The sequence below is a fragment of the Equus quagga genome, chromosome 7 (assembly GCF_021613505.1).
Source record: "Equus quagga isolate Etosha38 chromosome 7, UCLA_HA_Equagga_1.0, whole genome shotgun sequence".
Taxonomy (NCBI): domain Eukaryota; kingdom Metazoa; phylum Chordata; class Mammalia; order Perissodactyla; family Equidae; genus Equus; species Equus quagga.
Genome location: NC_060273.1, coordinates 127,549,765 through 127,576,632, shown reverse-complemented (window position 1 = coordinate 127,576,632; position 26,868 = coordinate 127,549,765). Strand labels below are relative to the sequence as shown.

The 26,868-nt window shown below is 42.7% G+C and overlaps 1 protein-coding gene across 2 annotated transcripts in view; it reads left to right on the top strand.

The window, feature by feature from the left end:
• CMYA5 (cardiomyopathy associated 5) overlaps window positions 1–23,815 on the top strand; it is an 83,889-nt gene extending 60,074 nt beyond the window's left edge. For both annotated transcript variants that reach the window (XM_046666390.1, XM_046666391.1), the window contains 6 exons: window positions 1,658–1,804; window positions 2,930–3,077; window positions 15,171–15,304; window positions 16,170–16,269; window positions 18,355–18,528; window positions 22,975–23,815. In XM_046666390.1, coding sequence (XP_046522346.1) covers window positions 1,658–1,804; window positions 2,930–3,077; window positions 15,171–15,304; window positions 16,170–16,269; window positions 18,355–18,528; window positions 22,975–23,221 — 950 coding nt within the window. In that variant the 3' untranslated portion in view covers window positions 23,222–23,815. The remainder of the gene's footprint in view (window positions 1–1,657; window positions 1,805–2,929; window positions 3,078–15,170; window positions 15,305–16,169; window positions 16,270–18,354; window positions 18,529–22,974) is intronic.
• Window positions 23,816–26,868: the final 3,053 nt, after the last annotated feature.

The window sequence follows — 26,868 nt, the reverse complement described above, 5'->3', positions numbered from 1 at the left end:
GTCGTGATCCCTGATGCTTCAGAGTTGGGAGTGCTGGCATTCTGTGTTGCTTGCTGAAGACAGAACCATCTATTTTGGAAACTAGCTCAGCACGCGGCAGGATTGACATGCCACAGGAGCCCAATTTGTAATAAGAAATACTGTATTTCACTGTTAGTGATATTTAAATCTTTCGAGATGTCATGTGATACTTATTTGAATTTTTAAGAAGTAAAAAAAGCAACCATGGGCATAGTGTAAAGTTAGCCAGGTTTGTCCATAGGAAATCCTGTTTTACTGGGGACCTATTACCATATACCTGTCACAACACTTCACGCCACACTGCATCTCCCTGTATGTCCAGTTATATCAGGGAGCTTCCTGGCTCTCAAGACGCCTCTTAACAACTATTTGTTGCCTGGAATACTTTTTTTAAGTGCTTTACCTTCCCCACTACCCCCCAAACACTTACTTGTCCTGTGTCTCATTCTCCAACGCCTCTGCTGATGCCAGTTAGCTAATCCGATGATCTATACTGTGCCACCATGCTGCATGTAATGGGTCTCCAGTCACGTATGTTACGTGCGTTGTTAGAAGGAGTACCGGGGTATCAGGACGTAGCCTCAAAGGCTGATTCCAGTGAAAACTGCAGTCACAGTTTCTAGGCTATGGGGGAACGTTTTTCAGTGTATAAGTCCTTATGACGTTATTTAAACCAAACTATCTGTCCAGCAAGTATAGCTCACTGGGAAAGAGAGATGCAGTTGAAGGAAGCTGCTGAGTTGAAGAGCTCCTAAATTTTCTTTAAAAGGAAACAATCTGGGTTTCTTAACTGGAAGGGTTTTGAAGATGTGTCATTCAAGACCAATGAGGGAGGAGAACTGAAATGACCAGAGGTTAATTTAAAAAACAAAATCATTCTTTTCAAAGGATGGAAAATTTCAGTAAGAGTAATCAGATTAGCCCAAAGGGGCAGGTGATCAGAATGGTATTGAGTACTATTTACTACTAAAATGCTGAAAGTAAGATAACTGAAGAACTTTAAAGAAATGTTTTGACTGAACAAAGTTACTTCTTAGAATAGTTTATGACCTATCGAAGTTATTTAAGTATTTCTATAAATTGAAGAAAGCTCTAGTTGAAAGAATTCTGGAATTCATGAGAAGGAACCAGGACTTGAAACTTCGAATCTGAAAACCATACTGAATACTAAAATGGTTTACCAATCTGTAAAGATGCTTTATAACACCATAAGCTTAGAAAACATAGAGTTGCCCTTATTTTATTACATACTTTCCTGAAATATTGGCATTGCTTCTTAAGAATTTTCTTGAGAATGTATTACTGAGATTTAAGTTAACATAAACTCTGTGCAATTTTAGTATTTGCTATGGAAATAAGTTACTTTACTTGTGGTGCAGGAAGCTCAGAATCTTACTAATATGCTGTTGTTTTCTGATAAGTGTTCACAAGTAGTACCATGTCACTCCAAATATCTCTTTTCAGATGTTATTGCTTTGTTATGTATTCTAAAGTGCTAGCACTCACATAATGATATCTATACGTTTATCAGTTTGGGTTTTCCACTGAAAAAAGTCATAGACCAATTTTTCCAATAACTGTAACTTTCATTTAACTTTGGAAGACACCCTAGAGTTTGTGATTGTGTTTATTCTAGAGTTGGTCGAAGAATACAGAGTGACAGTGAAAGAAAGCTACTGTGTTTTTGAAGATCTGGAACCCGACCGGTGCTACCAAGTGTGGGTAATGGCTGTGAACTTTACCGGATGTAGCCTGCCCAGTGAAAGGGCAATTTTTAGAACAGGTAAGGAGATGTCACAGGGGTGTTACAAGGCAATACTCAATTCTTCACAGACTACAAGGTCAACCAGTAAGCATTTATTAAACACCTGTTGCATGCTGGGTGTTGTACAGTGCTGTGTATACAAGGATGAATAAGACTAGGTTCCTATTCTCAAGATGCTCATAGTCAAGTAGGGAAGATAGACAACAAAAGATCATACACAATTTGTGGTAAGGGCCATGATCCAGTTATGCACAGGTTATTATGAGAACACTCCAGAGGGTACCCGAAACAGTCTGGGGCAGGGGCAGGACCAGGATCAGCTTCCTAGAACTGATGCCTGAGCTACATCCTTGAGAGGATCAGTAGGAAGTCATGTGTTAAAGGAGTGTATTCCTTTTGAAGAAGACATATGAGCAGAGGCATCAAGGTGAGAAACAATATGGAGTGTGCAGAACAAGAGAAGAAGTTTGGTATTATTTCTTTGACTTAAAAACAAGGAGAGTAAAGACATGAGGTGAGAAAGGCTAGTGCATAGACTCACATTTGCTGGGGTCAGAAGCCCAGTCTTCATCATCTGGGTGCTGGGAGCCCCCGCGTTTTCAGCAGCAGTAGTCAGCTGGGAGTGCGTCCGTGATGGGATCTTTCCACAGGGCGCTGACGCAGGGGTAGCACAAGCTGAGTTTGCATTGCCTTTTAGATCATTGCAACTACCTCAGGGGAAGCAATGACTTACTCCTGCCTTTTTATCCTTTCTTCTTGCCTTTTAAAGCGAATATTCACTAAGCACCTACTGGAGGCAAGATCATGGCTAACTTTTATGTAAAGAGAGGGGCCCAAGAATCTTTATTTTTGTTTGCTTGTTTTTGTTATATGTATACATATAAAGAAACTCTGGTAGGATTTACAGGAAGCTAATATGAGAAGCTATCTGACTGGGGATGGATGAAAACTGGGCAATTTGGAAGGCAGGATGGGAGTGAGACTTTTTACAATATAAATTTTTATACCTTTTGGGTTTTCAACCCAGAATGTATTTTTAAATCAAAAATTATATAAAATCATGCCCAGGCATTCTTCCCAGGGTACCAGGGAAGCAGAGCTGGCGTCGATTGTTCCACAGTTGACGTGGTTCTCTCTCTGCAGCACCCTCCACCCCTGTGATCCGTGCTGAGGACTGTACCGTGTGTTGGAACACGGCCACCATCCGATGGCGGCCTGCCAACCCGGAGGCCACAGAGACCTACACTCTGGAGTACTGCAGACAGCATTCCCCAGAGGGCGAGGGCCTCAGGTAAAGATCACCCTCCACGAGGAGACCCCTCTTCTCCATGGGGAGACCCAGGGGTGCCAGGAAGCTGGCTCAGGGCCATAAGCTAAACTCTGAGCTTCTGCTCAGAGGGAGAAGGGCTTCCCAAAAACCTGCTGAGCTAATTAAGCTGTTGTCTCTATTTGTAACTCCATCACTATTCGTCAATGAACTCCAAGTTTGTAATAAAACACATGCTACAAGGCAGAATAATAACTCCCTTGTAAGAAAAATGTATGTGAATTTTAATAACGTAGAACATTCTTTGAGTATATTTAACTTGAGTGATTAGACAGGATTTATGCATATTTTATGAACTTTTTAGTAGTTATATCAGAATAGGTACCACCTAACTCAGGAAACTAATATTGCGTTTGTATATAGTGTAAATCTGAGTGTTTCCATGGTATATCGGTAATATAAAGGAGCTAATTACATATGTATCATCGCAGAGACATACTCACCTCACCAAGAGCATGAAGAATCTAAAGAGGTTTTTCCAGGAAAAAAAGAAATATGAAGCTCTCCCACTAAAATTATTAAGCTAAAATTTATCAATAAAGGGGTATTTGGTAAATGTTAATTCATTTACTGAGGTGCTGTTATCTTAACCTCTAAGCCATGGCAATAAGGCAACTTCATGTTTCATGATGAATACTAGGATCACTATTGTTAATATTTACATTTTGATAGAGACATTTTTACCTTTTTTTAACCAAGTTCACTGAGATAAACTATTTTGGTAGGATAAGGAACTTAGAAATAACAGTATGAAATTAGAAAGCTTTTTAATAAACTGTATTGTTTAAGCTCTTGATTATCTTCATGATCAATCAATAACTGTTTATTTAGTTATGATGGGAGGTTTCATATGACTGAGCAATAATTATAGTTTCTTTCAAGTATGTGAAGACAGACTTCACAAAATAATGATCAAAGGATGCATTAAAGTGAAGTGGGCTGTGTATGGGTGGGATGTAGGCATTTCAGCAGAAGTGAGAACACAGTAAATCTACAAGACACAACATCTCCATTAATGTGCTGACTGCTAAAAGGCAGCCTTCAATAATCAGCAAATAGTGGAGAGGTGAACTCCGGCCAGGGTTGGGGGAAGGGAGGGAGGAAAGGAGGGAGAGAGACAGAGAGACTATAACTGATTTTTTTGGTCATTTACTGTGTGCTGGTGACTGTCCTGAGTGCTTTATACACATTGCCTTATTTAATGCTAACAAGAACTCGAAGAAAACAACGCTTTTAGAGGCTACTTGGCTAGTGAGTAGCAATCAGGGTTCAAATCCTATTTTGTTAGATTTCAAAGTCCATGCTGCTAACCCCTATTTAATGTCACTTAAGGGAGTCCTGGACCTTCTCTGCAAACACCTGTATCAGGAGTGCCCAAGTCACTAGGCAGTCTCTCCCACCATTCTCCACCATCAGTGAAGAAAGCCTAGCTCTTTCTGAGGCAATATCAGGCTGTTAAGGAGCACTCTGAAATGACTCATCCTTGTTACGGCATCGCTTCCCAGCTGGCATTTGCATAAATAATATCAGCACAGTTGGAGTCTTAAATCAGCAGAAATCTGGAAACCCTGAGACCTAGTAGCCATCTCACTGAGGGAACTGTGATATCATCTCATAAATGTGGCTGCAGGGAGAAAGGAAAGGGGGGATGGGAGGGGAACTGGTGTTTACCGAGGACATTCAACATGCCAGGACCTGTGCTAAATCTCATTTAACCCTCTCAACAACCTAGGAGGGAGGTAATGATCTCCATTAAATGAGACTCAGAGAGGTTAAATAATTTGACCAAGATATTAAGTGACGGAGTGAAAGTTTGGAGTCAGGACTCAAATATCGATCTGCCTTATTCTTTCCACTAATTCTAGAACTTGTGTCATTACACGGACTGAGTCAGCATACCTCAGCAGCCTGACAACTGGGAGTTACTGTGTATCTTTCATTTCCTTTGTCACATGAAAAACATAGACATATAAAGAGAATGCAGTACCATTCAGAACCCTTTGGTTAATGCTTTTCCTTTCCCTGATCATCCTGGGCCCTCAAAACTGAAAAAAAAAAAAAAGAAAAGAAAGTCTATTTGATATAAAAAATGAACAATGCATTCCAAACAAATCCTCTATCAAAGCCAAATAAAGCAATGACAGTTCCATTTGTAGCAGAAAAAATGGCCATCCACTAATTTCATTAAGACAAACGTTGAGCTTATTAAAACATAAGACTTGTCATTAGTTTATTCTATTTGAGACTTTGCTAGTGGGTTCATTTTTATTTTTCTTGTTAAAGGAGAGCATCTGGGAGGCTGGATAAGCAGAAGTTTATAGGAGTTATGGCATAATAAAAGGCTCCTTTGTTATGGAATGGACAGAGTCCAGCAAGTTTAGAAATGAAGGGAAATTCCACATGCAGAGCCTTGTTGATAGTTTGGTGCTGTGTTGGAGATGGAGCTTTTCCCAATTAGGTGCTAAAAGACCCCTCAGTGCCAGAAGGTAGAATGGTATGTCCAATCCACAGCCCAGGGAAGACTCTCCAGTCTCTGGATCCCTGCTGAGTCTGACAACAGATAATTTTTTGAAGCAAGCAAAATTCTGTTGGCCACAAATCACTACCCTGTCCGTTTGCTCAGTCTGTTGCTGATGAACCACATCAGAGTCATCCTTCATCGGCGCAAGAAGCCTCAAGGCCTTTACCCCAGGTTGGCATGAACAGACTGTGAAATAATTCATCCTTAATCGCAGAGGCCCAGGGCTGCAAAACTCATTTGTATCTCTTTTGGTTCTCCAATTTAAGAGTTCAGGAGGGAAGGCAATTTCTGCTCTTCCGGAGTGGCCATGTGTCCTAGGGCTTTCGACCATCTGGTTCTTACGACCAGCTTTAAATCAGGTACGTTCCTTACAGTACCTGATGGTTCAGAACTCTATAAAACATTAACTATTTAACTGTAATCCATATTGCTCAAGCTCCAAGATGTCAGCTGTAGACAGATAGTAGAATTGATAAACAAAGAACCTCAAAACTTGATCACCTCTACTCAACAAATGCAAACAATCCCACTTTTCCATTTTATTAGAACCACATTCTTCACTTTGGTTCTCTGCACAGCAGTGCATAATTAGGGTTATTTTGTGTCTTGGAAAGAAGAGCAAGGCAAGGGCTGTCTGATCCCACTCACTTCTCGGCTCCGTGAGGGGATCATTATGTGAAGCAGCAGCCTGAGTGCCTGGGACGGTGTCTGGCAAATTGTAGCTACTCAATAAATATGTGTTACCTGAACGTGTAAATATCAACTAGCATTGAACACAGAATACTGACACCAACAAGAAAAGTTAGGCCAGCTTTGAGGATAATCTCTTATTCAAAATTGGAAAAGAAATAAACTGGGCCAACAAAGTAAAGAAGAATGGTGAATGAGTTAATTTCAGTGCTTGGATACTTAACTAGGAGAAAGGACTAGTGTAATCTGTGGGCTGGAAACATTTTCATGGGTCACTCATAGGGAAGGACACTTATAATCGTCTTTATCCATTGGTTACATAACACTTACATGGGTTCTAGGTTCTATACAAAAACCCTATGCTAAACCAGATCCAAAAATTGATCCAGAGGCCACTGCAGGGGAGTAAGGGGGATCAAAGATTGCTTCTGTTTGATGTGGCTCCATTTGACTGGGTGAGGATGGGAACCTTATCTGTAAAGCGCTGTTTAATGAATGAATGAGTGGATGAATGGCAGGATTAGCCAATCTCCTTTAGCCCTTGCCAGTTCCAAGTCATCTAACTGGCTGGAATCTCTGGCAAAGGAGAGAGGGAGAAGTAAAAAGAACTAAGAACTAAATGAGTTCACATCCCTTTCTCACCCCCAATCCCTGAAAAGACAGACAGCCTTAAAAGCTCTGGTCTGGAGTAGGAGGAGAAGTTGAAAGGAAGTGAAATAAAGGGAGAAAGGGATGAGTAATATGAGCACACTCACACACACAGGGAGCGCATTGATTACCCTTTAGATTGGGGAGTCTAATTTTGGTTGCCAGAACAGAAACACATCCATCTTCAGACCTGCATTCATTCTCCCAGTATGATGGCCTCTAGATAGTCCAATGTAAGACCAGAGGTGTGGGTTGAACTCTTACAGTGGGTCTTTGAGTGGAATGAGCCTACTGTGACCCCAAATTCCATGACGCAGTGTCTGAAATACATAGCTGAGAAATTGCCTCCATTCCATAATCCTCATAGAAATCACATTTGCATATTTTGGTGTGTGGGCACCGTGGCTGAGTCCCAGAAGTCGGCCCCTATTGGGTTTGGGGGTGGGCGGGAGTGACAATCCCCGGCTTGTGTGCGGGGGCTGAGGGAGCTCCTACTCACCCTTTCCTGTTTTTCTTTGAATGCTCTCCTCAGGTTGGGTGGGCTCAAAACACTTTCAAAAATTTTCCACCGCTCTGCTGTTTCCTCAGCTGTTCTGTCTCTCCTGTGTGGAGAAAAGTCAGTAGAACTGTGGGTGGAGGAGGGAAAACTGAGAGAAATATAGTACAGGGATTAGCTGTGTGGGCTGTGCAGAGAGAAGCTGTGTACTGAATGACAAATCTGTGAGACTCAATACACCATGAAAGTCGTTGGTAGTGGACTTCCTGCTCCCCAGCCCTGTCCAAGGCTGTGAGCCGGGAGACCCTTCCCCAGGAGCCCAGCCACCCTCCCCAGGAGCATCCCCAGGCTAGGATAGGGCCTGGACCTGTGAGCCCACGTTCCTCCTGCTTCCAGCTTTTGGAGCTACACATGGTGGGCAGGAACAGAACTGTCTGTCACAGTTGGATATTCCAGCTGTGGACACCTGCCCTTCCGTCTGTATCATAAGGACAGATGAGGGTGAGTTTCCTGAGGAACTTAGAGCTTGAGCAGGAGATGAAGAATGCCTGCATTTCTTTCTTTTTAAAAACTTTTTACTAAGCTTTCGGCTGTGTCGGTGATGACTGACCAATGATCAATGGAAGTGATTTGACCTTCTCCACAACCTCTGGGTAAAACAGCAGTCATTCCTGCCACATGCTTGCTTCACAGGGTGACAGGATGGCCACAGACACGACTGGGCCAAAATTCATTGAGTAAGAGCTAATAGCCAGTCTTTATATGGCATTGTTTTCCCGACCCAGGTTGTAGTGTCCCTCTGCAGAAAACCCTTGGGAGAGTGAATTATAAGATGATTTTTCCCCCTCAGAATTCTCAGCTTTTCCTAAATGAAATCTTTCTTCTCAAATGAGTCTGATTTAACTTTGATCATTTAAAATCGTATACACCTCCTGGTTGTATAGTAAAACTTCAGTCAATGGAAACCCAATCTGTTCCTTCACTTCTAGCTTATGTTCTGTCAATTTCCAAAAGTATTCAAGTTGCTCACAATAAAAGACTAGACATAACAGAACCGTTAAAAGCAGCCCTGTGAGAAGAAAAGCCAGGTAACGCAGGGGTGAGGAGATAGTGTCAGAAAGCACAGGTTACAACAGTGCCTGAATGGAACAGAAATTTAAATCTGAACTTCCTGGCAGCTGAGGTGAAAACAGGAGAGAGGGGGAGATAGCAAGAGGGAGAAGGAAAGAGATTACATAACTCATCTTTTTTTCAAAAAGGAAGCACAACATTTCCCTAAGAGAGACAATTATATTTCTTGACATTCAGCTCTAAGATGAGTCTTTCATGTAGATCTTTATATAAGGGCTATTGAACAAGATAATAGTGATTGTCTCTAAGAGCAGTTTTACAAAAGATGCAAAAACATTCCCTACGTAACCTTTTTTTAAACTAGATCAGGAAGCATAATGTGAAGTCACTGTCTGTGCAGGCAATTCTGTGGGGACCTCAACTAATTGTGCACAGGTGTGCCCCGGGAGTGATAAAGGGGAGCTCAGAGAATCCAGAAGCATGATGTTACTGGGTTCCTGAGATTCTTTGTCTGAAATATATAATGGTATCACTCAGCCTTTCGAGGGTGACTATAGAAGAAACAAAAACCCAGGACCTTTCTGCCAGAATCCTTTGGCTCACTTTGATTTTGTGAGGGATTCTAATTACGGGTAAGCCTGAGACCCATGGTCGGCAGCATTCAGCACCTCCTATTCTGTTTCTATGCTATTACAAACTAATAGCGATGTTTAGTTAACACTGAGTCTCAATATGCTCATTTAGCAAAAAAAAAAAAAAAAAGTCCTGTTTTAAATTTTTTATTTACCAAGTTTTTTAAAAAAATGAAAATCAACATGTAAAGAATTTTCTTCTTTATCCTGATTTAACCAAAATTTTTTATCCTAAACAAAAAGTTCCATATTTACACTTAGTTAAGGTGTTATAACTGGCTTCCAAAAGCTAGAGCTATTTAGTTAATTGTTCTTGTATCTAATGTTGCTTATGTTCTCAAGGATTTTTCTTCTTTTTCCTGTTTCTCCCTCCCACCCCTTCTCACCCCACACTATCTTATGATTACGTTTCCCAAACCTAACAGATCTTAAAAAGCAACTGGGATGCTCTTTCAGTTTAAATTCACAGGCCCCTCTTAGATTCCAGGTCAGAAGATCTAATGTGCCCAGGCAGGTTTGGGAAACGTGACTTCATTAGCTGCTTTCCCGAGGGCCCAGCAGTGTGCTCTGTTCATAGTTCACATTAAGTGGTGTTGGCTGACGGGCTGAATGTTGGTGCTGCCAAGAGAAATGCTAGTAAGGCCCACTGTGTTTTTAAAAAGCAGTTCATACTTAGCCATCTGTTGTGCACGGCACTGACACACCAGCCGTAGGCTGCTTCCAGGAGTCATGGCACTGGATCCCTCCATATTGTTTGTACACATGCCGCCCCCTCCTCCGAGGAGAAAACATGCCTCGATCCCGGTACTAGGCATGGCAGAGCAGAGGGCAGCTGCTCCTCCCGGTTACCAGCCCCTCGGTTTACTTCAAGCACGTGTACACTCCTACCTTCCATCCCACATGAACGGTTGAATTATCAAGTTCCTAAAGAAGCTCCTTTATAGAGTACAAGCGAATGTGCATTCTGTAAACACATTCAACCAACTCCTGAGCCTGTAATATAGCTCTAAAAGGAAATTATTTATTGACTGGGAATAGATAATATGGACATATGGTACAAATTCAAAAGATATAAAAGAGAATACAGTAAAAATTGTCTCCTTTCTACCGATACTTCACCCACTCAATTCTGCTCCCAGAGGCAATTCCTGTTACCTGACTCATATTTATCCTTTCGGATAACCTGTGCATATACAGGCATCCATATTTTTTCAACAGATGGTAGCATATTCTCTATATTTCTACCGCCTTGCTTTTCTTGTTTAAAAATATTTTTGGTGAGTATCCCATATCAATACATATGGAATGGCCTCAATTTTAAAAACAATACTATTGTATTCTGTTTTAAGAATAGAATTAAACTTATTTGACCAGTTGAGAGGCATTTAAGTTGTTTCCATTTCCTTGCCATCACAAACAATACTGCAGAAAAAACCTTGTGCGTGTATCATTTCACACACATGCAAGTATATCTGTAGGATAAAGTCCTAGAAGCAGAATGACTGGCTAAAAGATATGTACATTTTGAATTTTGATAGATATTACCAAACCATCTCCATAAAGGCTGTAGCTGTTTCCACCCCGGCCTGCAGCATATAAGAGTGTTTGGTTCCTCATACCTTTGCCCATACACGGTGTGATAAAACTTTTGATCTTTGACAATTTTATAGGTAGAAAATGGGATCTTATTATGCTTTAATTATGCATCTCTCTTACTAGTTTGAGTATCTTTTCATATATTTTGGAGCCATGTACCTTTCTATGAAGTGTTCATTTCCTTTACCCATTTTTTCCTGTTGGATTGTAGTATTTTTTTCTTATTGACTTGTAAAAGCTCTTTGTTTTTTAGAAAACATTAACCCTCATCTATGGTATGAGTTGCAAATATTTTTGGATATTTTTGTCATGCATAATTTTTAATGTTAATGTTAATTTAACACTACTTTCAGTAGAAAGTGCAAGGTAGGGAATCCAACCTTATTTTTTTAGTGTGGCTATCCAGCCTTCCCAACAAGAAAAACCCATCATTTTCTGTTCTGATTTGAAATGGTTCCATTGTTACATACTTATGAACCTATGTGTTTAGCTTTATTCCTGACCTTTATAATCTGTTCCATTGATCCATCTATTTATGACCCAGTACCATGCTGTTTTTATTATTATAGCTTTATAATTTAAAGTTCACAGTAGACTAGGTTGCTCTTGATGCTTTCTTTTTTGCTATTTGCTCGTTTATTTTTTATATGCTTTTTAGAAGCAGATTGTGTAGTCTCCTCCACTCCCCTGCCCCTGATTATTTAGTATTTTTAGAGATTGTGTTAAATTGGTAGATTAACTTAGGAAGAACTGAGGTTTTTATTATGTTGCATTTTTCTATCCAAGAACTGATATGCCTTTCCTTTACTCAAGTCTTCTGTGTTTTCCCTCAGTACTATCTTTAAAAATGTTCTTCATATAAACCTTACACATTTTCATTATGTTTGCTACTATTCCAGATAAGATCTTTCTTTCACTTTATCTTCTGTCTGGTTGTTGTGTGTCTATGAAGGCTTTGGAATCTTATGTTAGGTCTTCATCCAGCCGTCTTACTGAATTCTCTTATTACATAAGAGAATCTCAGCTGACTCTCTTGGGTTTTCTAGATAAGCAGTCCTATCATCTGCAAATGCTCATAATTTTACCTCCCACCTCCCAATTTTTTTTTAACCTCATGTCTGTCTCTCTGACTTAATGGGAATGCTTGTAGTATGGTCTCATTAAGCATTAGGCCTCCAGTGGTTTTTACTTTCTAAAGATCCTTTTCAATTCCCATGTAAAATGATTCTTGCCCCATTGTCCACGGTTACGTGTGGCAATCTTTTCAATCATTTCCCGTAAAAAGTAAAGAATGAAAGGGCTCAAGCTAGAATAGCTTTTGTTTTATTGGGCAGACATCAGCCTCCTGGTGGCTTCCGCTCGTTTGTCCTCTGAAACGACAGAAGAGGAGACCAATCTGCTGCACATGGCAGCCCTTCAGCCTTCTGAGGAGACAGTGGGTCTCCTTTACCTCGTTTCCCTCTGCTTTACAGCACTGGAGTTTAACAAACGCCCTTTGTCCTACCAATGGAGAGGTGCGTAGGTTGAGAGTCCTTTGAAGACCAGCTGCGAGCAGAGCTCCGTGAGCAGACTCCACGGTGTGCTTATTCCCCATCAGCAATCAGCTAATTTGCTGATGCATCAGGGTTTCCAGACACTTCCTTGCCCTCACATTCCTGGAAACTATACATATAAAGCCATCCCTTTCCACTGTCCTATGGCACTTGTAGGGAGAATCCCACACTTATGATCCAAAGTGAGACCATTTGAGTCATATTTCTTACTGTCTTTTGAATTTTCTGGTTGGCTCTAGACTTCTCACATAGTCAGATCAGTCACATTATTGATAAAGCTAAAATCCCTTCTTACCTAAGCACCAGCAACATGCTACGGTTCCATTTGCTGTCTAATCACTTACTTCAGTTTGGAAGTTCTGTGAATTTGAATTCTCCCACAAACTCTTCAAAGCTCATAAGTCATGTGGATTCAGTTGCAATTATGACAAGTTTTTTATTTTGAAATAAAAAAATAATCTATGGAAGGGTGGCAACTCTTCGGGTTTCAAATTCCAAAATTTTTGAAGTTTTCCTTTGGCTAGAAAGCAGGGACAGCTGACATGAAGACTTTCGTGACATTTAAGTGAGGTCAGACAGGATAAATAGACATGGAAATGAACCGTTTGTATCTGAGCTTTTTTGCTTTGTTCTTGGTGCTTGAGCATAAGCCAGAAACTTACAAACAATAAAACACAACCACATTTTGTATTCCTTTCACTTTCTTGTCTGGTGCCCTATTTCACAGATGCAGTGAGGGCCTGGTGCACATTCCTCAAGTCTGTGTGTCCTATTTATGCACTAAAAGCAGGATCTGCTCCCATATTTTGGCTTCGGTACCATGTAAACCTTTATTCTTTAAATGAGTGATGAGACACAACAAGCAGTTGACTATATATATGGAATTTCCTCCTTGACAGACTTCATAAAACTTAAGAGCAAACACTTCCCCCCCAAACCAGCATCATTGGCATTTAACAACCACATTGTGACAAAACGAAGCCAGTATGTTCTTCCAGTTTCTAGAGATGAAGTTTCCTCACCTACCCTTGTTGCTTCCCCTTCAGCAGAGACGGCACCTGGGCACGTGATAAGTGATTGGTAAATATTTAATGAGTGAATAAAGTCTGAAATTCAGTTCAGACCTCAGTGTGCTTATTGAGGCAATAATTTTATTGCTTGTTATGATTAATGTACATTTAAAACATCTCTTCAGCCATCAATTCAAATAAGATAAGCAATACATGTACCCCAGAACAATATTCTAGATATCAGTAGGGAATTACGTTCTCACTCGTAGGACATGGTTTTTCATTAATTGACTGAGGCATAATTAGTTGTCAGTGGACGTGTGGCTCAATGCCATCGATCCATTCAGTGCATCTAAAGATAGTTCTCTCCGAGGGCCTGGTCAGGGGGTAGGTTCTGAAATAACAACCAGTAACGTTTGGGCAGTTTGCGATGACCTTTTCCAGGCACAGGCACTCAATGGCAGGTCCACAAACAGACCCAGGCTGTCCCCTCCCCTGCCCCCTGCCTTCCGAGGAACACATTGAGAGCTTTTGTGCTTTTAGACATGCGAGGGGGGATTGTTGCTCTTTTCAGATTTTCTGCTTTAGAAAACTTCTAAATTAGTTTGTTTTCTGAGTCAATGATACTTTTCCTTTTCCTGTTCTCCGTGGTATTCTCTAAGGTTGGTACTGAGAAGTGAAGTAGTCAACAGAAGTAGACATAACCTGAAAAAAATCTATCTGTGGATGAATGGTGGCCACTCCTGATTCTAACACTTTTGTGGACAATCATTAATAACAAAACAAACATAAAGAAAAACAAAAACAAACAAGTAGATGAAACCCCTACCCTTCTGAGAACGAACATGGAGGCTATCATACTGTTGAGTTCGTTAACCAGCATCCAATGCACATCTCCCAGGAACAGGAGCCTGCTCTTCAGCACTCAGGTTAGGAATTCCTTCATCAGTAAGGAGCCTTACCTGTAACTCTCTCCAGAGCCTCTCCAAATCGTGGCTAAAGGAAAGAGTACTGAGTACTTTAGTTGTATAATTGCTCTAGGCGATGATGTCAAGCAGACTAAAGAGAATGGAAAAGAGGCTCAAAACTATTCCAGCTCATTGGCAGGTTCAGAGAGCTCGGCCTTCGAATCCAGCAAATCCATTTGTGTTTAAATGGTTGGGCTGTTAGAATATACCAAACCCGCTGCCAATTAGCTACCACGACAGCACTTTTCTTTTAATGGAAATGGGAGATTTAGGAATAGCAACTTTGGAGATTTTATTTGGCAGTTAGAATTCTTTTTGCTTGCCAGGATTAAGCTTGCCTTGAAAGGTATTATCTTCTTTAGAGATCTTCAGTTTCTGTAACTTCAGTGGCTTCGGCATGATGGCCATGTACAAAGTCATCCCTCACGTTAAGTTTTCCACAATTCTGGATCTGTTAATGAGATAATTAGGGTCGTTGGTATTATAGATTGGTTTAACATCATCTCAATCAAAAAGTGCCCTCCCAGCCAAAAATTGATACAGAAAATAATGTAATCTTGGAGATTCATTAACCAAAAAATTAGTCTGTTTTCTGAATTAGAAAAAACATTTGTCTGATTCTATTCCAAAGAGATTCTGGAAACCACATATTTGACAAAAGTTGACAACGGTAGAAATTATTTGATAAAGTAATCTTAGTGGACAATGACCATTTTGTAGAATCTTGCGTTCTAACTCTGGTGGAAATAAAAAAGGAAAGATTAATTTATTTGTTGTTAATAAAAGATCTTCACTTACTACAGGAATAAAATATGCTGAGTTGTTTAGCAGCGGCATGATATTTAAAATTATTATTCTCGCTTTGTGTTTAGATCTTTCTCTGGAATCAAAGGACTTCAGCTGAAAGTTAACCTCCAGCCCAGTGATAATTACTTTTTCTACGTGAGAGCCATCAATGCATTTGGGACAAGTGAACAGAGTGAAGCTGCCCTCATTTCCACCAGAGGTACTTTCTCCTTTGCACACAGTGAATGTCTCCCAGGCATTCCCATTCCTTCCTTTCTGCTACCCAGAGAGCAGCTTCTTAAAGGCCCCAGTCTGCTGGCTGTGCTTGGTTTTTGGCATGAGGACCCAAGATTGGTCAAAGGTTAAGACGTTGCTTTTATTTTTCTGGCTTAGAAGTTCTCAGTCTTGGCTACCCATTAGCAATCTGCTTGGGTGCTTAAAAAAGACCGAAAAGAAGTGAGGAATGAAAAAAATGGTCATTTTGTTGTCTGAGCCTAGACTCAAAGTTGGCACACGATTGAGGGTGCTACTTTAAATGATTTGCTTAGCCAGCAAAACCTTGTGCAGGTGCCTTGTTTGTGGTGTAGTCAGGGCCAGCCTGATGTTTATAAAGACAGGAGAGCTGCCTGCCCAGAAATGTTTTCCCCCAGCCCCAGTGTGGTGCCTGCACCTTCCACTGTTAGAACCACTCCTGCAGGTTGCCCCAGTGCATCTTCAGACTTCACGTGCATGTGAATCTCCCGGGGGCCTTGTTCAAGTATGGATTCTGATTCAGTAGGTCTGAGGTGGGGCCTGAGAGTCTTCTTTCTAACTAGTTTCCAGGTGATGTAGGTGCTGCTGTTGCAAGGAGCACACCTTGCATAGCAGAGTGAGCTCTAGCATAGGAGGCGCACCAGGTAGTACCCAGCCGCTGGCATCCACTACTGCCTTATCAGGGATGGCATTTTCAGCTGCGGATCTGCAAACCCTGGGTGGGGGATTTTGATGTCAGAGGAAAGGGAGACTAAGGTCTGACATACGGGGCTTGGCCCAGGGACAGCGCTTGACGTGGCCATATTAGAGTCCTCTTTTCTTCACTGCAACAGGAACCAGATTCCTCTTGTTGAGAGAAACGGCCCATCCTGCTCTGCAGATTTCCTCAGACGGGACAGTGATCAGCTTCGCTGAGCGGAGACGGCTGACAGAGTAAGTAGAGGAAGAACGCACGAGATGCCTCTGCAGGAGAGTCTTCTGAGGGCTGTCGCCTCAGTGTGGCCTCCCCTGAGCACATTCTTGGTTTAATGGCCCCGCCCGGGTGTGTGGTATCGAATATAAATGTGTGCACTCCCAGACAGTTCCGTTCCGGTTCATTACTAGCGGAAAGTGACAGAGATAGTTCATAACTTGGAGCAAGTGTCCATATTGTTACCAGAACTATAAACTCAGAGGGTTTTGTTTAAAACATAGGCTCTATTAAGGCATCATCTTTGGTTTAATGAAAAAAGAGTCCAGGTTTGTTCTTCTATTATTTTCAACAGCAAACCTGATTTTGTATCCATCCATTTGAAAAGGAGTGGAGGAGAATGACCCTCAGTTGAGTTTCTAGTTTGGGCCACATGCAGGGTTCTCAGACTTTCTTGCCCCTCCCCAGTAGCTCCCACAAAAAGAAGGATCCAAGTAAAGGAGGAAAAAGCTGAAGGCACAGAGGGGAGCCTGCTCTGCAGTTTACCTGCAGTCTCTCATGGTTATTTTGAGGGTCAAAATGGTCGAGTGGGAGAAAGTATGTGAAAGGCTTTTGAAAACCATACCCAACGTGAACCCCACACTGCTGGCGCTGATGCGCTGGTGTGGGCTGCCCCCTGCTCAAGATAAAGCACTGAGCTGACCAGCGGACACTTGCCCTGCTTTCCTGTCAGCTTGCTCTTCCCCTGTCTGTGGCCCAGCTCAGGTGTCACCTGCTCCTGGAGATGGCCCAGCCTTCTCTAGGGCCTGGAGCCCTTTGATCATTTCTGTGAAAAGGTCTGAGCACATGTGTGGTTTGTCAGCCACTCGATCCTGAATCATCCTCAAGCAGCATCCCTATCTTCTGAATCTTTGAATCTAGGATGGAGCCCGGAACACTGCAGATGCTAAACATATACAAATGAGTGAATTCAGGAAAAAAAAGATTTAAGAAATAGACTGAGCTTTTCTGTCTTTTTTGGATTTCTCAAAAAATTAAAAAAGAAAAGAAATAGCCTCGAGGTTGGTAAGAGTTCATAGATAATAACTGATGATAACTGTAATGCATTTTATAGAATTTTATTTATTTATTATTAAGTTGAAGATCAGCTCATAAATATCAGGCAGCCGGGCTTTGCTCCAGAGAGCAAGGGCCTGTCAGTAACTGCCTCTCTGAAATGAGGTTGTTGGGTAAAGACATGAGAAGGTGAAATACAGTCCCTTGCATAAATCGTTTTCTCATCTGTTAAGGGGAGAGGGAGAGTGTGCTGACTGAATATTAACGCCGCTTAAGTTAAAAATGCCTCCTTGCTGTCTCAGCCATTTCAAAGCAAAACTGAGCAATTCATGCAAACAAGGTCACCTGCCAGCAGTTGAAAGTGCTTTGGTTCATTTCACTGTGACTGTTTCAAAAATAGCTAAGGTGAGACAAAGAGAGATCTTTCATCAACCTCAAGCGCAGCTACTACAACGCAGAGAGGCCAGAGTCCCAAAGGCTGTTGACCACAGCCCCTTCAAAGCAGGCTCATCGCACCTGGTAATTCCACGCTCCGCTCTGCGCGGGCCTCACCAGCACCTTGTTAGTAAAGAGCAGCACCTCATTTGGTCTTGGTGCCCAGTAAGGTCAGCAGACTATGGAACGCGTTGTTAAAGAAGGTTTTGGAGACTCCTTTTTTTGCAAATTTTGGAAAACTTTGCAAGTCACATTCTCTTGGAACTCCCTACCTGCCTCCCTTGTTTTTAATCAGTCTCTTTAAAAGCAGAGATTATGCCATTTCTTTTTGTCTTGCCGTTATTCTAGTTATTTCCTGGTTGCCAGGTCCTTCAAGAGATACAATGTACAGTGCATGCCTGTTGTGTGTGGTAGTGGAGATATGTCAAAGACATATGGAGGTTTTGGGGAATTCTGTGGTGATCAAGTCAAGGTTAGGGGCACAATGAACAACGAATCTCTTTAGTCAAATTCCAGAAGTTCCCAAGGCTAGAATCCTGCTTAAACTGTGCATGAGTTTGTAAATGTTGATGTTTATGAGATAAAGGCTGGCGACTCCTGATCAACTTTGCCTACAGAATCCCATCAGTGCTGGGCGAGGAGCTGCCTGCCTGTGGCCAGCATTACTGGGAAACCACAGTCACAGACTGTCCAGCTTATCGACTTGGCATCTGCTCCAGCTCGGCTGTGCAAGCTGGTGCCCTGGGACAAGGGGAGACCACGTGGTACATGCACTGCTCTGAACCACAGAGGTAAGCTGGAGCCCTGCCCCTCCCTTCTGAATCAAAGTGTCATGAGTTGATGTCTAGGCAGAGGTCTCTGAGGGCCCTGATAAATAGCATCCCACCTCTCTGCCCAAGTTCTGAGCCAACTAAGAGGGAAAACCAAGAGTCAAGTGTATGGAGACTACACTATTTCTCTAATGACTGAGGAAGCTAATTTTAGAAATTGTGGTTCATACCTGAGGGCGAGAAGATTTCTTATATTGAATCTTATTAATAGACAGACTTATCCCCACTCAGAACCTTGGCCAGGCCAGCTGCCCCACCTTGCATGTCAGAGTTGGTCCCTGGAGAAGCAGAGAAGGATGTGTGTCTCCTTGCAAAGCTTATAACCAAGAGACAGAGACGAGGAAGGGGCTTCAGGGCCATGCATGGCCAGTTTTTCTTGGTAAACTCACCCCAGAGTTGGGAGAGACCACAAGGGTAATGCTCAAAGGGCTCCATCCACAAAGAAGTCAAGAGGAGTGAGGAAGCCGTAGATCCGCAATACCCTCCCTGCATTGGTCTATATCAGGGGTTGGCACACTACAGCCCACAGGCCAAATAGGACCCTCTGCTTGTTTTCTAAACAAACTTTTATTGGAACACAGTCCTGCTCATTTGTTTACATATTGCCTGTGGCTGCTTTTGTACTGCAGTGGCAGAGTTGGCTGGTTGCAACAGAGACTAAATGGCCCCCAAACCCTGAGATATTTGCTGTCTGGTCCTTTACAGAAAAAGTTTGCTAACCTCTGGTCTATATTGTTAGTATTGTTTAGTTGGTTGATGTGAAAAAGCCATTAACCGGTATTAGTCTCAGAGAGGTAGGGCAAGCATGTTATAATCTGAATATGCTCACAGGATGGTCGAATAAAAGAGCACTGGACTGGGAGCCAGAAACCTGATTTTAGTCCTGGCTCCACCCTTGACTGGCTTCCTATTGGCGGCTCCTATTCCTATTGGAGCTGGTTAACCCTGAGCATACCTGATATGCCTCATCGATCTTGTGAGGGGACGATGATGCCTGGTCTGCTACCTTCTGGGGTTGTGAGGATCACATGAAGTCAGGTACAGGGAAGAGCTTTGAAATTGTAAAGTATCGGACAAACGCGAGGCATTATTCAAATGTAATGCTTAAAAAGGAAGCCTTCGGTGCTCGCGAGTTCCCAGAAAAAGGACCACAGATTGGGATTTGCATATCTCCCGCTGCACATTTCTCCCTGCATCCTACTTGACAGAGTTTGATTTTCTGACATGGTTCATAAGGACACCATCTCCAAGAGTTATTTAAAGTCGCATTTCATCAAGTGAGAGCAATTGTGATTCATTGATGTTCAGTGCCGTGCAATGCTTAAGGCCCCAGCCCCTGCCCGGAGTTAAAATCACTCAGACCCAGAGTTTATCATCAGGAGATTTAGAGCTGGAGCTAATGATTGGTTTCATGAAAATTTCCTTCGACACTCGGACTCTTAAGAACCCAAACCAACGTCTAGCCTCCAGTAATAAATTTCAAGCCTCTAGAAAACAGAATTGTATCTTTTGTTCAACAGGCTTGACAACTTGGGTCCTTGGCTCTCTCAGGCCCAGGGCAGGTTCCATAGATTCTGGGAGGGAGAGTGCGCTGACCTGTGCGGTCACAGCACAGAGCAGTCAGGTCTCAAGTGCCTTCATTTCATGTTTCAAATAGCGCACTCCTGGCCTCTGGGACGCCGAGAGAACTGCTGTGGCAGACCCTCCTGTGTTTTCACTTTTTCTGGATCCATGATTTTAAACAAACTGTGTGACTCTTGATTTTATTTGTGTGGAATCCAAGCTTAAGACGTCACAGTTGGAAAGGAGAGATGAAGAGAGTCTGAGGAGGGAGAATCAACTGGATTTCTTCCTGTCCATTCCTGACCTTTCCACCTAGCCCAAGGCTCCTCACCTCCTTTCCCAGTTTCACCCACTGCCACCTGCCTTGCTCTTCTTCTGGTCTCCACCTGCTCCAAACTATCCTCTCTGTCGCAATTGGCAAATAGTTCTAAAATATCATTTTCATCATGTCCCTTACTTTTCTGTTCAAAAATCTACAAATATCTTCAGCAGTCAGTTGGGACCACAGTGAAGAGGGGAGGCCAGGAAGAATGCAACCAGACTGGGGGACGAGGAGCCCTGAGGGGAGTAGCCACCAGGGTTGAAAGGGGTCTTGGCTCAGTCTGGGCCAGCTGTGCCATCCATGGGGGTGGGTCGGCTGGAGTAGGGGCCCTGGCATGGCAGTTCAAGTTGTCAAGAATCAGGCTTCTAGATGATGCTTGTTTGACTAGGGCCAGCAGTCCCAAGGAAGGGCAGGCAAAAGCCGGGAGGGGAGTCTGGCCCCCAGCAGACAGGCTTGGTTTCAGGCCAGAGTGCAGGTTGGAGAAGGAACTGATGTGCTCGGCAAGAAATGGAGGCAGAAGCTGGGCAGGGCGGATTTCAGGCCATGCGGACCTGGTCGAGCCAAGGCTCCAAGGAATGTCTTTCCCTCCTTGGCCTCCATGCTGGGGACTGGCTCTGACCAGGGCTGGGCGTGTGGACCCCAGGCACCTTCCAAGTAGAGGTAGGGAAATGGCTCATTTGGGCATTCAGAGCCCTTTAGACCAGTGCTGGGCAATCCGACCTTCTGAGAAAATAGAAAAATGGTATCATATGTGGCTAATGAACACTTGAAATGTGGTTGGTAGGACTGAGGAACTGGATTTTGAATTTAATTTTACTTAATTTTAGTTTAAGTGAGCACATGTGGCTTGTGGTTACTGTATTGGACAGGGCAGGTCTAGATCCCTGCCCGTGACTTACGTCTCCATGAATATCCTCAGAGTCACTCACATGTGCCCTCCAAACCTGCTGGGCGAATGGTGGTGTTCTCTAAGACATATGGGCTTGTTCTGCCACCTCATCATTGCTCCTGCTGCCCCGCTGCTTGGTCTCCTCGCCCTCTGTTTCACTTACCCGGTCCTGACGGTTCTTTTTGGGTACGAGCCTTCTGCTCCCACAGCCTTCTGTAAGAACCTACACTGCTGCTCCTTATCATTGCCGCCTGCAGCCCTTGTCTGCTCTACAGCTTCTAGAACTACATAATCTTCTGTCGTTCCTCTCTTTAGCAAGGCTTTGAAAAGGTCCTTTGTCATTGTGTGAGTCTTGCTTGTTTTCCCATCCCCATGAACCTCTGTCCTATCAAATGAGCTTCATTCTGTAATGAAGTTGCCAACTTGTCATTCTCTAAATACACCTGCAGTCAAGCTTGTGGGCCTTCAAGACAGACGTCACAGTTATTAAAGGTCCTTGGCCTTCTCCGCCATACCAGAGTCACGCACCCAGAGTCTGAGGCCCCAGTCTGCCCAGTGTTCAGGGCTTCCACCCCTCAGACCCACCGTATCCACAGACCTTTCCCTCGTCTCTTTTCTTCTCTGCCAGCTCTCATTTCTTCCCTTCCTCTGCTTTCAGGGCCCCACCCTCCGTCTCTAAGACTCCCAGGAGAAAACTCCAAACTTGTGTTACTTTTTGCACAGAGCAATTTAGCTTTTTCTGCTGAGCAATTTCTCCTTCCCAGCCTGTCCTTGAACTTGTCCTTTCACAACCAAACAGGTCCACCACGTGTGTTTAGTGAACGCTCTACCAGTCTGTGCCCTGACACGGACCCTCAGCCCTAGCCCACGTCTAAGTCATCAACAAGTTTGTGCTGCCTGCTCAGTAGAGTATGGGTTCTGGAGGACAAGGACAGTGCTCGACGGTCCTTCATGTCCCCCGGAGCGGCTAGTAAAGTGCTGGGCACTCAGATACACCCAATGAATACTTGTTGAGTTGAATTTATTTGAATTGAAGAGAGAAATCATAGGCAACACCCTTGGCTGCCAGGCTGTTGGAAACATTGAGAAGATGAAAAGGAAAGTTGGTTTGGGGAAGGGAGAGCATATACAAAGGATGAAATTGGGCAAAAATAATGAAATATTTCTCAAAGCTCATAAAGGTCCTTATGTAAGGTACTTATAAATTTTTTAAACTGTAAAATTAATACATTTTATGGAAGGCAAGCCTGTGGTTCTTTTTAAAATACATGGCAGCCTCAAAGGAGTTTTATTCAAAAGAATGACACACCATGAATGCGGTAGTTAAAACATGTGGGCAGCTGGGAAAGAATTAGAATGTTGAGAAAAATCACAAGGGAGGCATATGTTGGTTATTCTGGGACTGCCTCCTAATATAGGAGCAAAATTATTAAGAATGCTTGTCTGTTGGGATGAGGTATGCATTTCAGCATCTAGGAGGGATCTGGTTAAGGTATTTAGGACAACATTATTGCAGCTAGTTATTGTGAATTGAAGTTATTAACTGAAAAATTGGGTATTTCCAAGTGATTTTCTTTATCACGTTCCTTCAAGATTTCCAAAATTTTTAATTTCCCATTCTGTGTCGTTGCAGATACACATTTTTCTACAGTGGCATCGTGAGCGACGTTCATGTGACTGAGCGTCCTGCCAGAGTGGGCATTCTGCTGGACTACACCAACCAGAGGCTTCTATTCATCAATGCGGAAAGTGAACAGTTGCTCTTCATCATCAGGCACAGGTTTAACGAGGGCGTCCACCCTGCCTTCGCCCTGGAGAAACCTGGAAAATGTACCCTGCACCTGGGGATCGAGCCCCCGGATTCTGCAAGGCACAAGTGATCACTGGCTTTCACAGTTTGAAGAGCAATAATTCACATCTGGGGGGGTCTCTTGTTCTTTCCCTCGGGTGCTATATAGCATTCAAAACGTCTCCCACACATTCACGCTAATGATAGTTACGTGCACTGTGATTAGCACGTGAGCAAAAGCACCAAGAAAATCTTGACTTTGTAGAGCAGCATGTGAGTAGAGAGGATGGAAAACAACCTCCACCCTTGGGTTTATATACATTTCAGTTCTTCCCTAAATTAAAAGGATTTATACCTGACTTGGGAACCGAAATAGAGAAATGGACTTCCACCTGTTTTATTGGTAAAAGAAATCCTTGGATGGACAGGTCTGAGTGAGGGGAAGGTTGTACCGTTAATATCTCCTCTGACAAGAAACACGGACCTTTTCCACAAGAAGAATGTCACCTCACTCCACTGAAGGATGATAAATCCTAATCATTAGAGACAGTGTGATAATGAACTAACCATTCTAAGTTGATAATGAACTGTTTTGTAAAAATCTATACTGTAGAACACGAGTCTCTTTCCCCTGGAATTTTAAATGTAGAAAAGTGCTAGATTTTGTTAAATAAATGGTTAGAGTCTATAAAACAAAGCATGTGTGTGAACTTATTCTTTCTAACTTACGGTCTGGCATCTCTGAATGAGGACAAACTGCGGAGTAAATCACCATCACACTTCAGCGGGTGCATTACTACTAATTTCCGTGTCAGAATTTTACATTTATATGTTTTAAAATCTAAACATGTTCAGCCCATAGTTACAGTCAACTACTGGAAGCTGGGAATCTCTTTTTGCTAAAATAAAATGGTTGGCCATTTTTAAAGATTATATTGAAATCTCAAAATATTCCTTAAATATGTGTACAAAGTTGATAAATCTAGAATGCATGTTAAGGTGATTGCTCTTGTTTTCTATAATATAGCTACTTTGTTTGTATTTACAGATTTTTTAAATTTAAAAAATTTTTTTTTTGGTGAGGAAGATTGACCCTGAGCTAGCATCTGTTCTCAATCTTCCTCTTTTTGTTTGAGGAAGATTGCTGCTAAGCTAACATCTGTGCCAGTCTTCCTCTATTTTGTATGTGGGCCCCCTCTACTGTATGGCTTGATGAGCAGTGTGTAGGTCCATGCCTGGGATCTAAACCAGTGAACTCCAGGCCACTGAAATGAAGTGTGTGAGCTTAACCACATGCCACTGAGCCAGCGCCCCAATTTTTTTAACGTTATGAATTCAGTTATTTGTTTTCTTGAATCAAGTGATAATATCCTACTTGTGGGATATATTCTAAAATTATTGTTTATTAGCTAGAAAATCCAAACTGGATCTGTAGCTGGATTAATAGGAACCCTTCAAAGCCAACACCACCCTGCTTGAAAGTTATAGCAGCTGCTGGTAAGATGGATCCTGGGGCCAGCCCCGTGGCTGAGTGGTTAAGTTTGTGTGCCTTGCTTAGGTGGCACAGGGTTTCTCCGGTTTGGATCGTGGGCATGGACGTGGCACCGCTCATCAGGCCATGCTGAGGTGGCATCCCACATACCACAGCTAGAAGGACCCACAACTAAAAAATACGATTATGTACTGGGAGGATTTGGGGAGAAAAAGCAGAAAAAGAAAAAAAAAGAAGATTGGCAACAGTTGTTGGCTCAGGTGCTGATCTTTAAAAAAAAAAAGATGGCTCCTTAGCAAAATAGGAGGAATAACTTGTGCTTATTCCAGAACGTTATCTTCAGCTTTTTTCAGGTCTTAGAAGAATCATCATCAGGTTCTGACTGATCAGCATGGTCATTATTACTTTTTTTGGCAGGAACGTGGTATAATTAAAAACAATAACAACAGTAGCAGCAGCCACATGATTTTAGAATTTGTCTCAGTTTGAGTTCCTCCAAAAGTGGACCTTGAGATAAAGATTTCGTGCTGGTTGTTTACACAGGAAGTGATTCCAGAAAGCACACATGAGGAAGTGCGGAAAGTGACAGGAAGTGGACAGAGCCAATATAGGACATGTGGTATGAGTGGGTTACTACCACTGCGAGCAACAGGGGCTCATGGGAACTGGGGGCACCCCTGGAAACCCATGGAACATGCCGGAGGCTGGCATCTAACCACTCCTGTACAACCCCATCGGTTGAGGTTGCCCCAAGAGGCATTAAATTCTCATCCCCACCTTTCCAGGTTCCATTCCTTGCTAAGCTCTCGTGATCCCAAGAAAGCCTTCAGACAGAGGAAAGAGAAACAGAGCCGCCTGACGCAGAGTTGTCAGCGTGCTGACCACCAACGAGTGAGCTCGGGGTAGATGGGGCAGGGCACCAGCCCGTCTGCGATCAAGTTGGAAGCAGCTCTATTACGAAGCCATGATAGTGGGAAGAACTAGGTTTGAATCTTGAGTCAGGCCTTTCTAGGTGATGACTTTCGGTGATTCTTCAGTTACACCTTTTTCTCAGGATAATTGTAAACATCAGATTAAATAAGCATGTGAAATGACACAGCGTTTTGTAGTTTGTAAAATATCCTGACAAGGGACTCCAGAGATCCTCTAAGGCCGACCCTCCACCACATCCCCGTTGAGTGGCCTTCCTGCCTCTGACTCCGTGGCAGGTGGATGGGGAACGTTCCAGCTCTGGGGTCAGCAGGTCCCTGGTTTAGCTGCCTCTGTCTGCTGAGCCACAGGAGATTTCCTGGTTGGTTCCGAGGGGATTAGTCCAGTGCAGACAGGCTGAGTGAAGTTAATGCTATTTCACCATGTCTTCCAGCAATTCTTTCCACCTTGGTCCTTCTTGATCCTTCTTTGAGTCCATTTTGCCTTCTTCTTGCCCTTCCTCTTTATACCACACAGATCCTCAGAGAGAGGAAAGGAAATCGGCAAATTTTGGTCAAAATTGCTCCTCTGGAAATCTGTCAGTGGTATTTTTTAGTTTAATAACACGTGTAGCACATGCATCATCTCTTTTAATCCTCATCAGAAACTTGCACAGTAAAAATCGTTGCCATTTTATAGATGAGGAAACCAGTCTCAGAGCAGTTAAATAACTTGTTCACGGTCACAGCCGGTGGGTGGCAGAGCGTGGATTTCGATACAGCTCAAATCCTGAGCTAAGAGAATAAAATGATTATATTTTGTTTCATATTTTTGTCACAGATCATGTTTTCCACATGCATGTGGTGTGTGACAACTACACGTCTGTGAGCATGCACACTCTCATGCACACATACACATATGGGTGCGTACACTGACACATATACATTCTCTTCCCTCTTCAACCGACTTCCTTCCCAAACCTCTGATTTGTTGTGGATGCTGTCATGGGATAATCTTTGATTCCTTCCTCCATATCGATGACCTGAATTAGGATTCAAAAGAGTCTATAACATTCTATTTGTGGAGAAAAGACTTTCATGCATGAAACTACAATGCTTCTTCTAAGAGATACAGGGCCAAAATAAAGGAGTTTGTGGGAAAAAGAAAGAGAAATGAGGATTAACACCATGGTCCTTCTCTGTTTGCATACACACCTGGCACCTCTGCACGAATGTATTCTTTGTCAAAGGTAGAAATATTTTTGTATTGGAACAAACCAGAACATGTTCTTGTTGTTTTTCTGGGGGTGCTTCCCTGATGTCCGACAGAACTGAAGT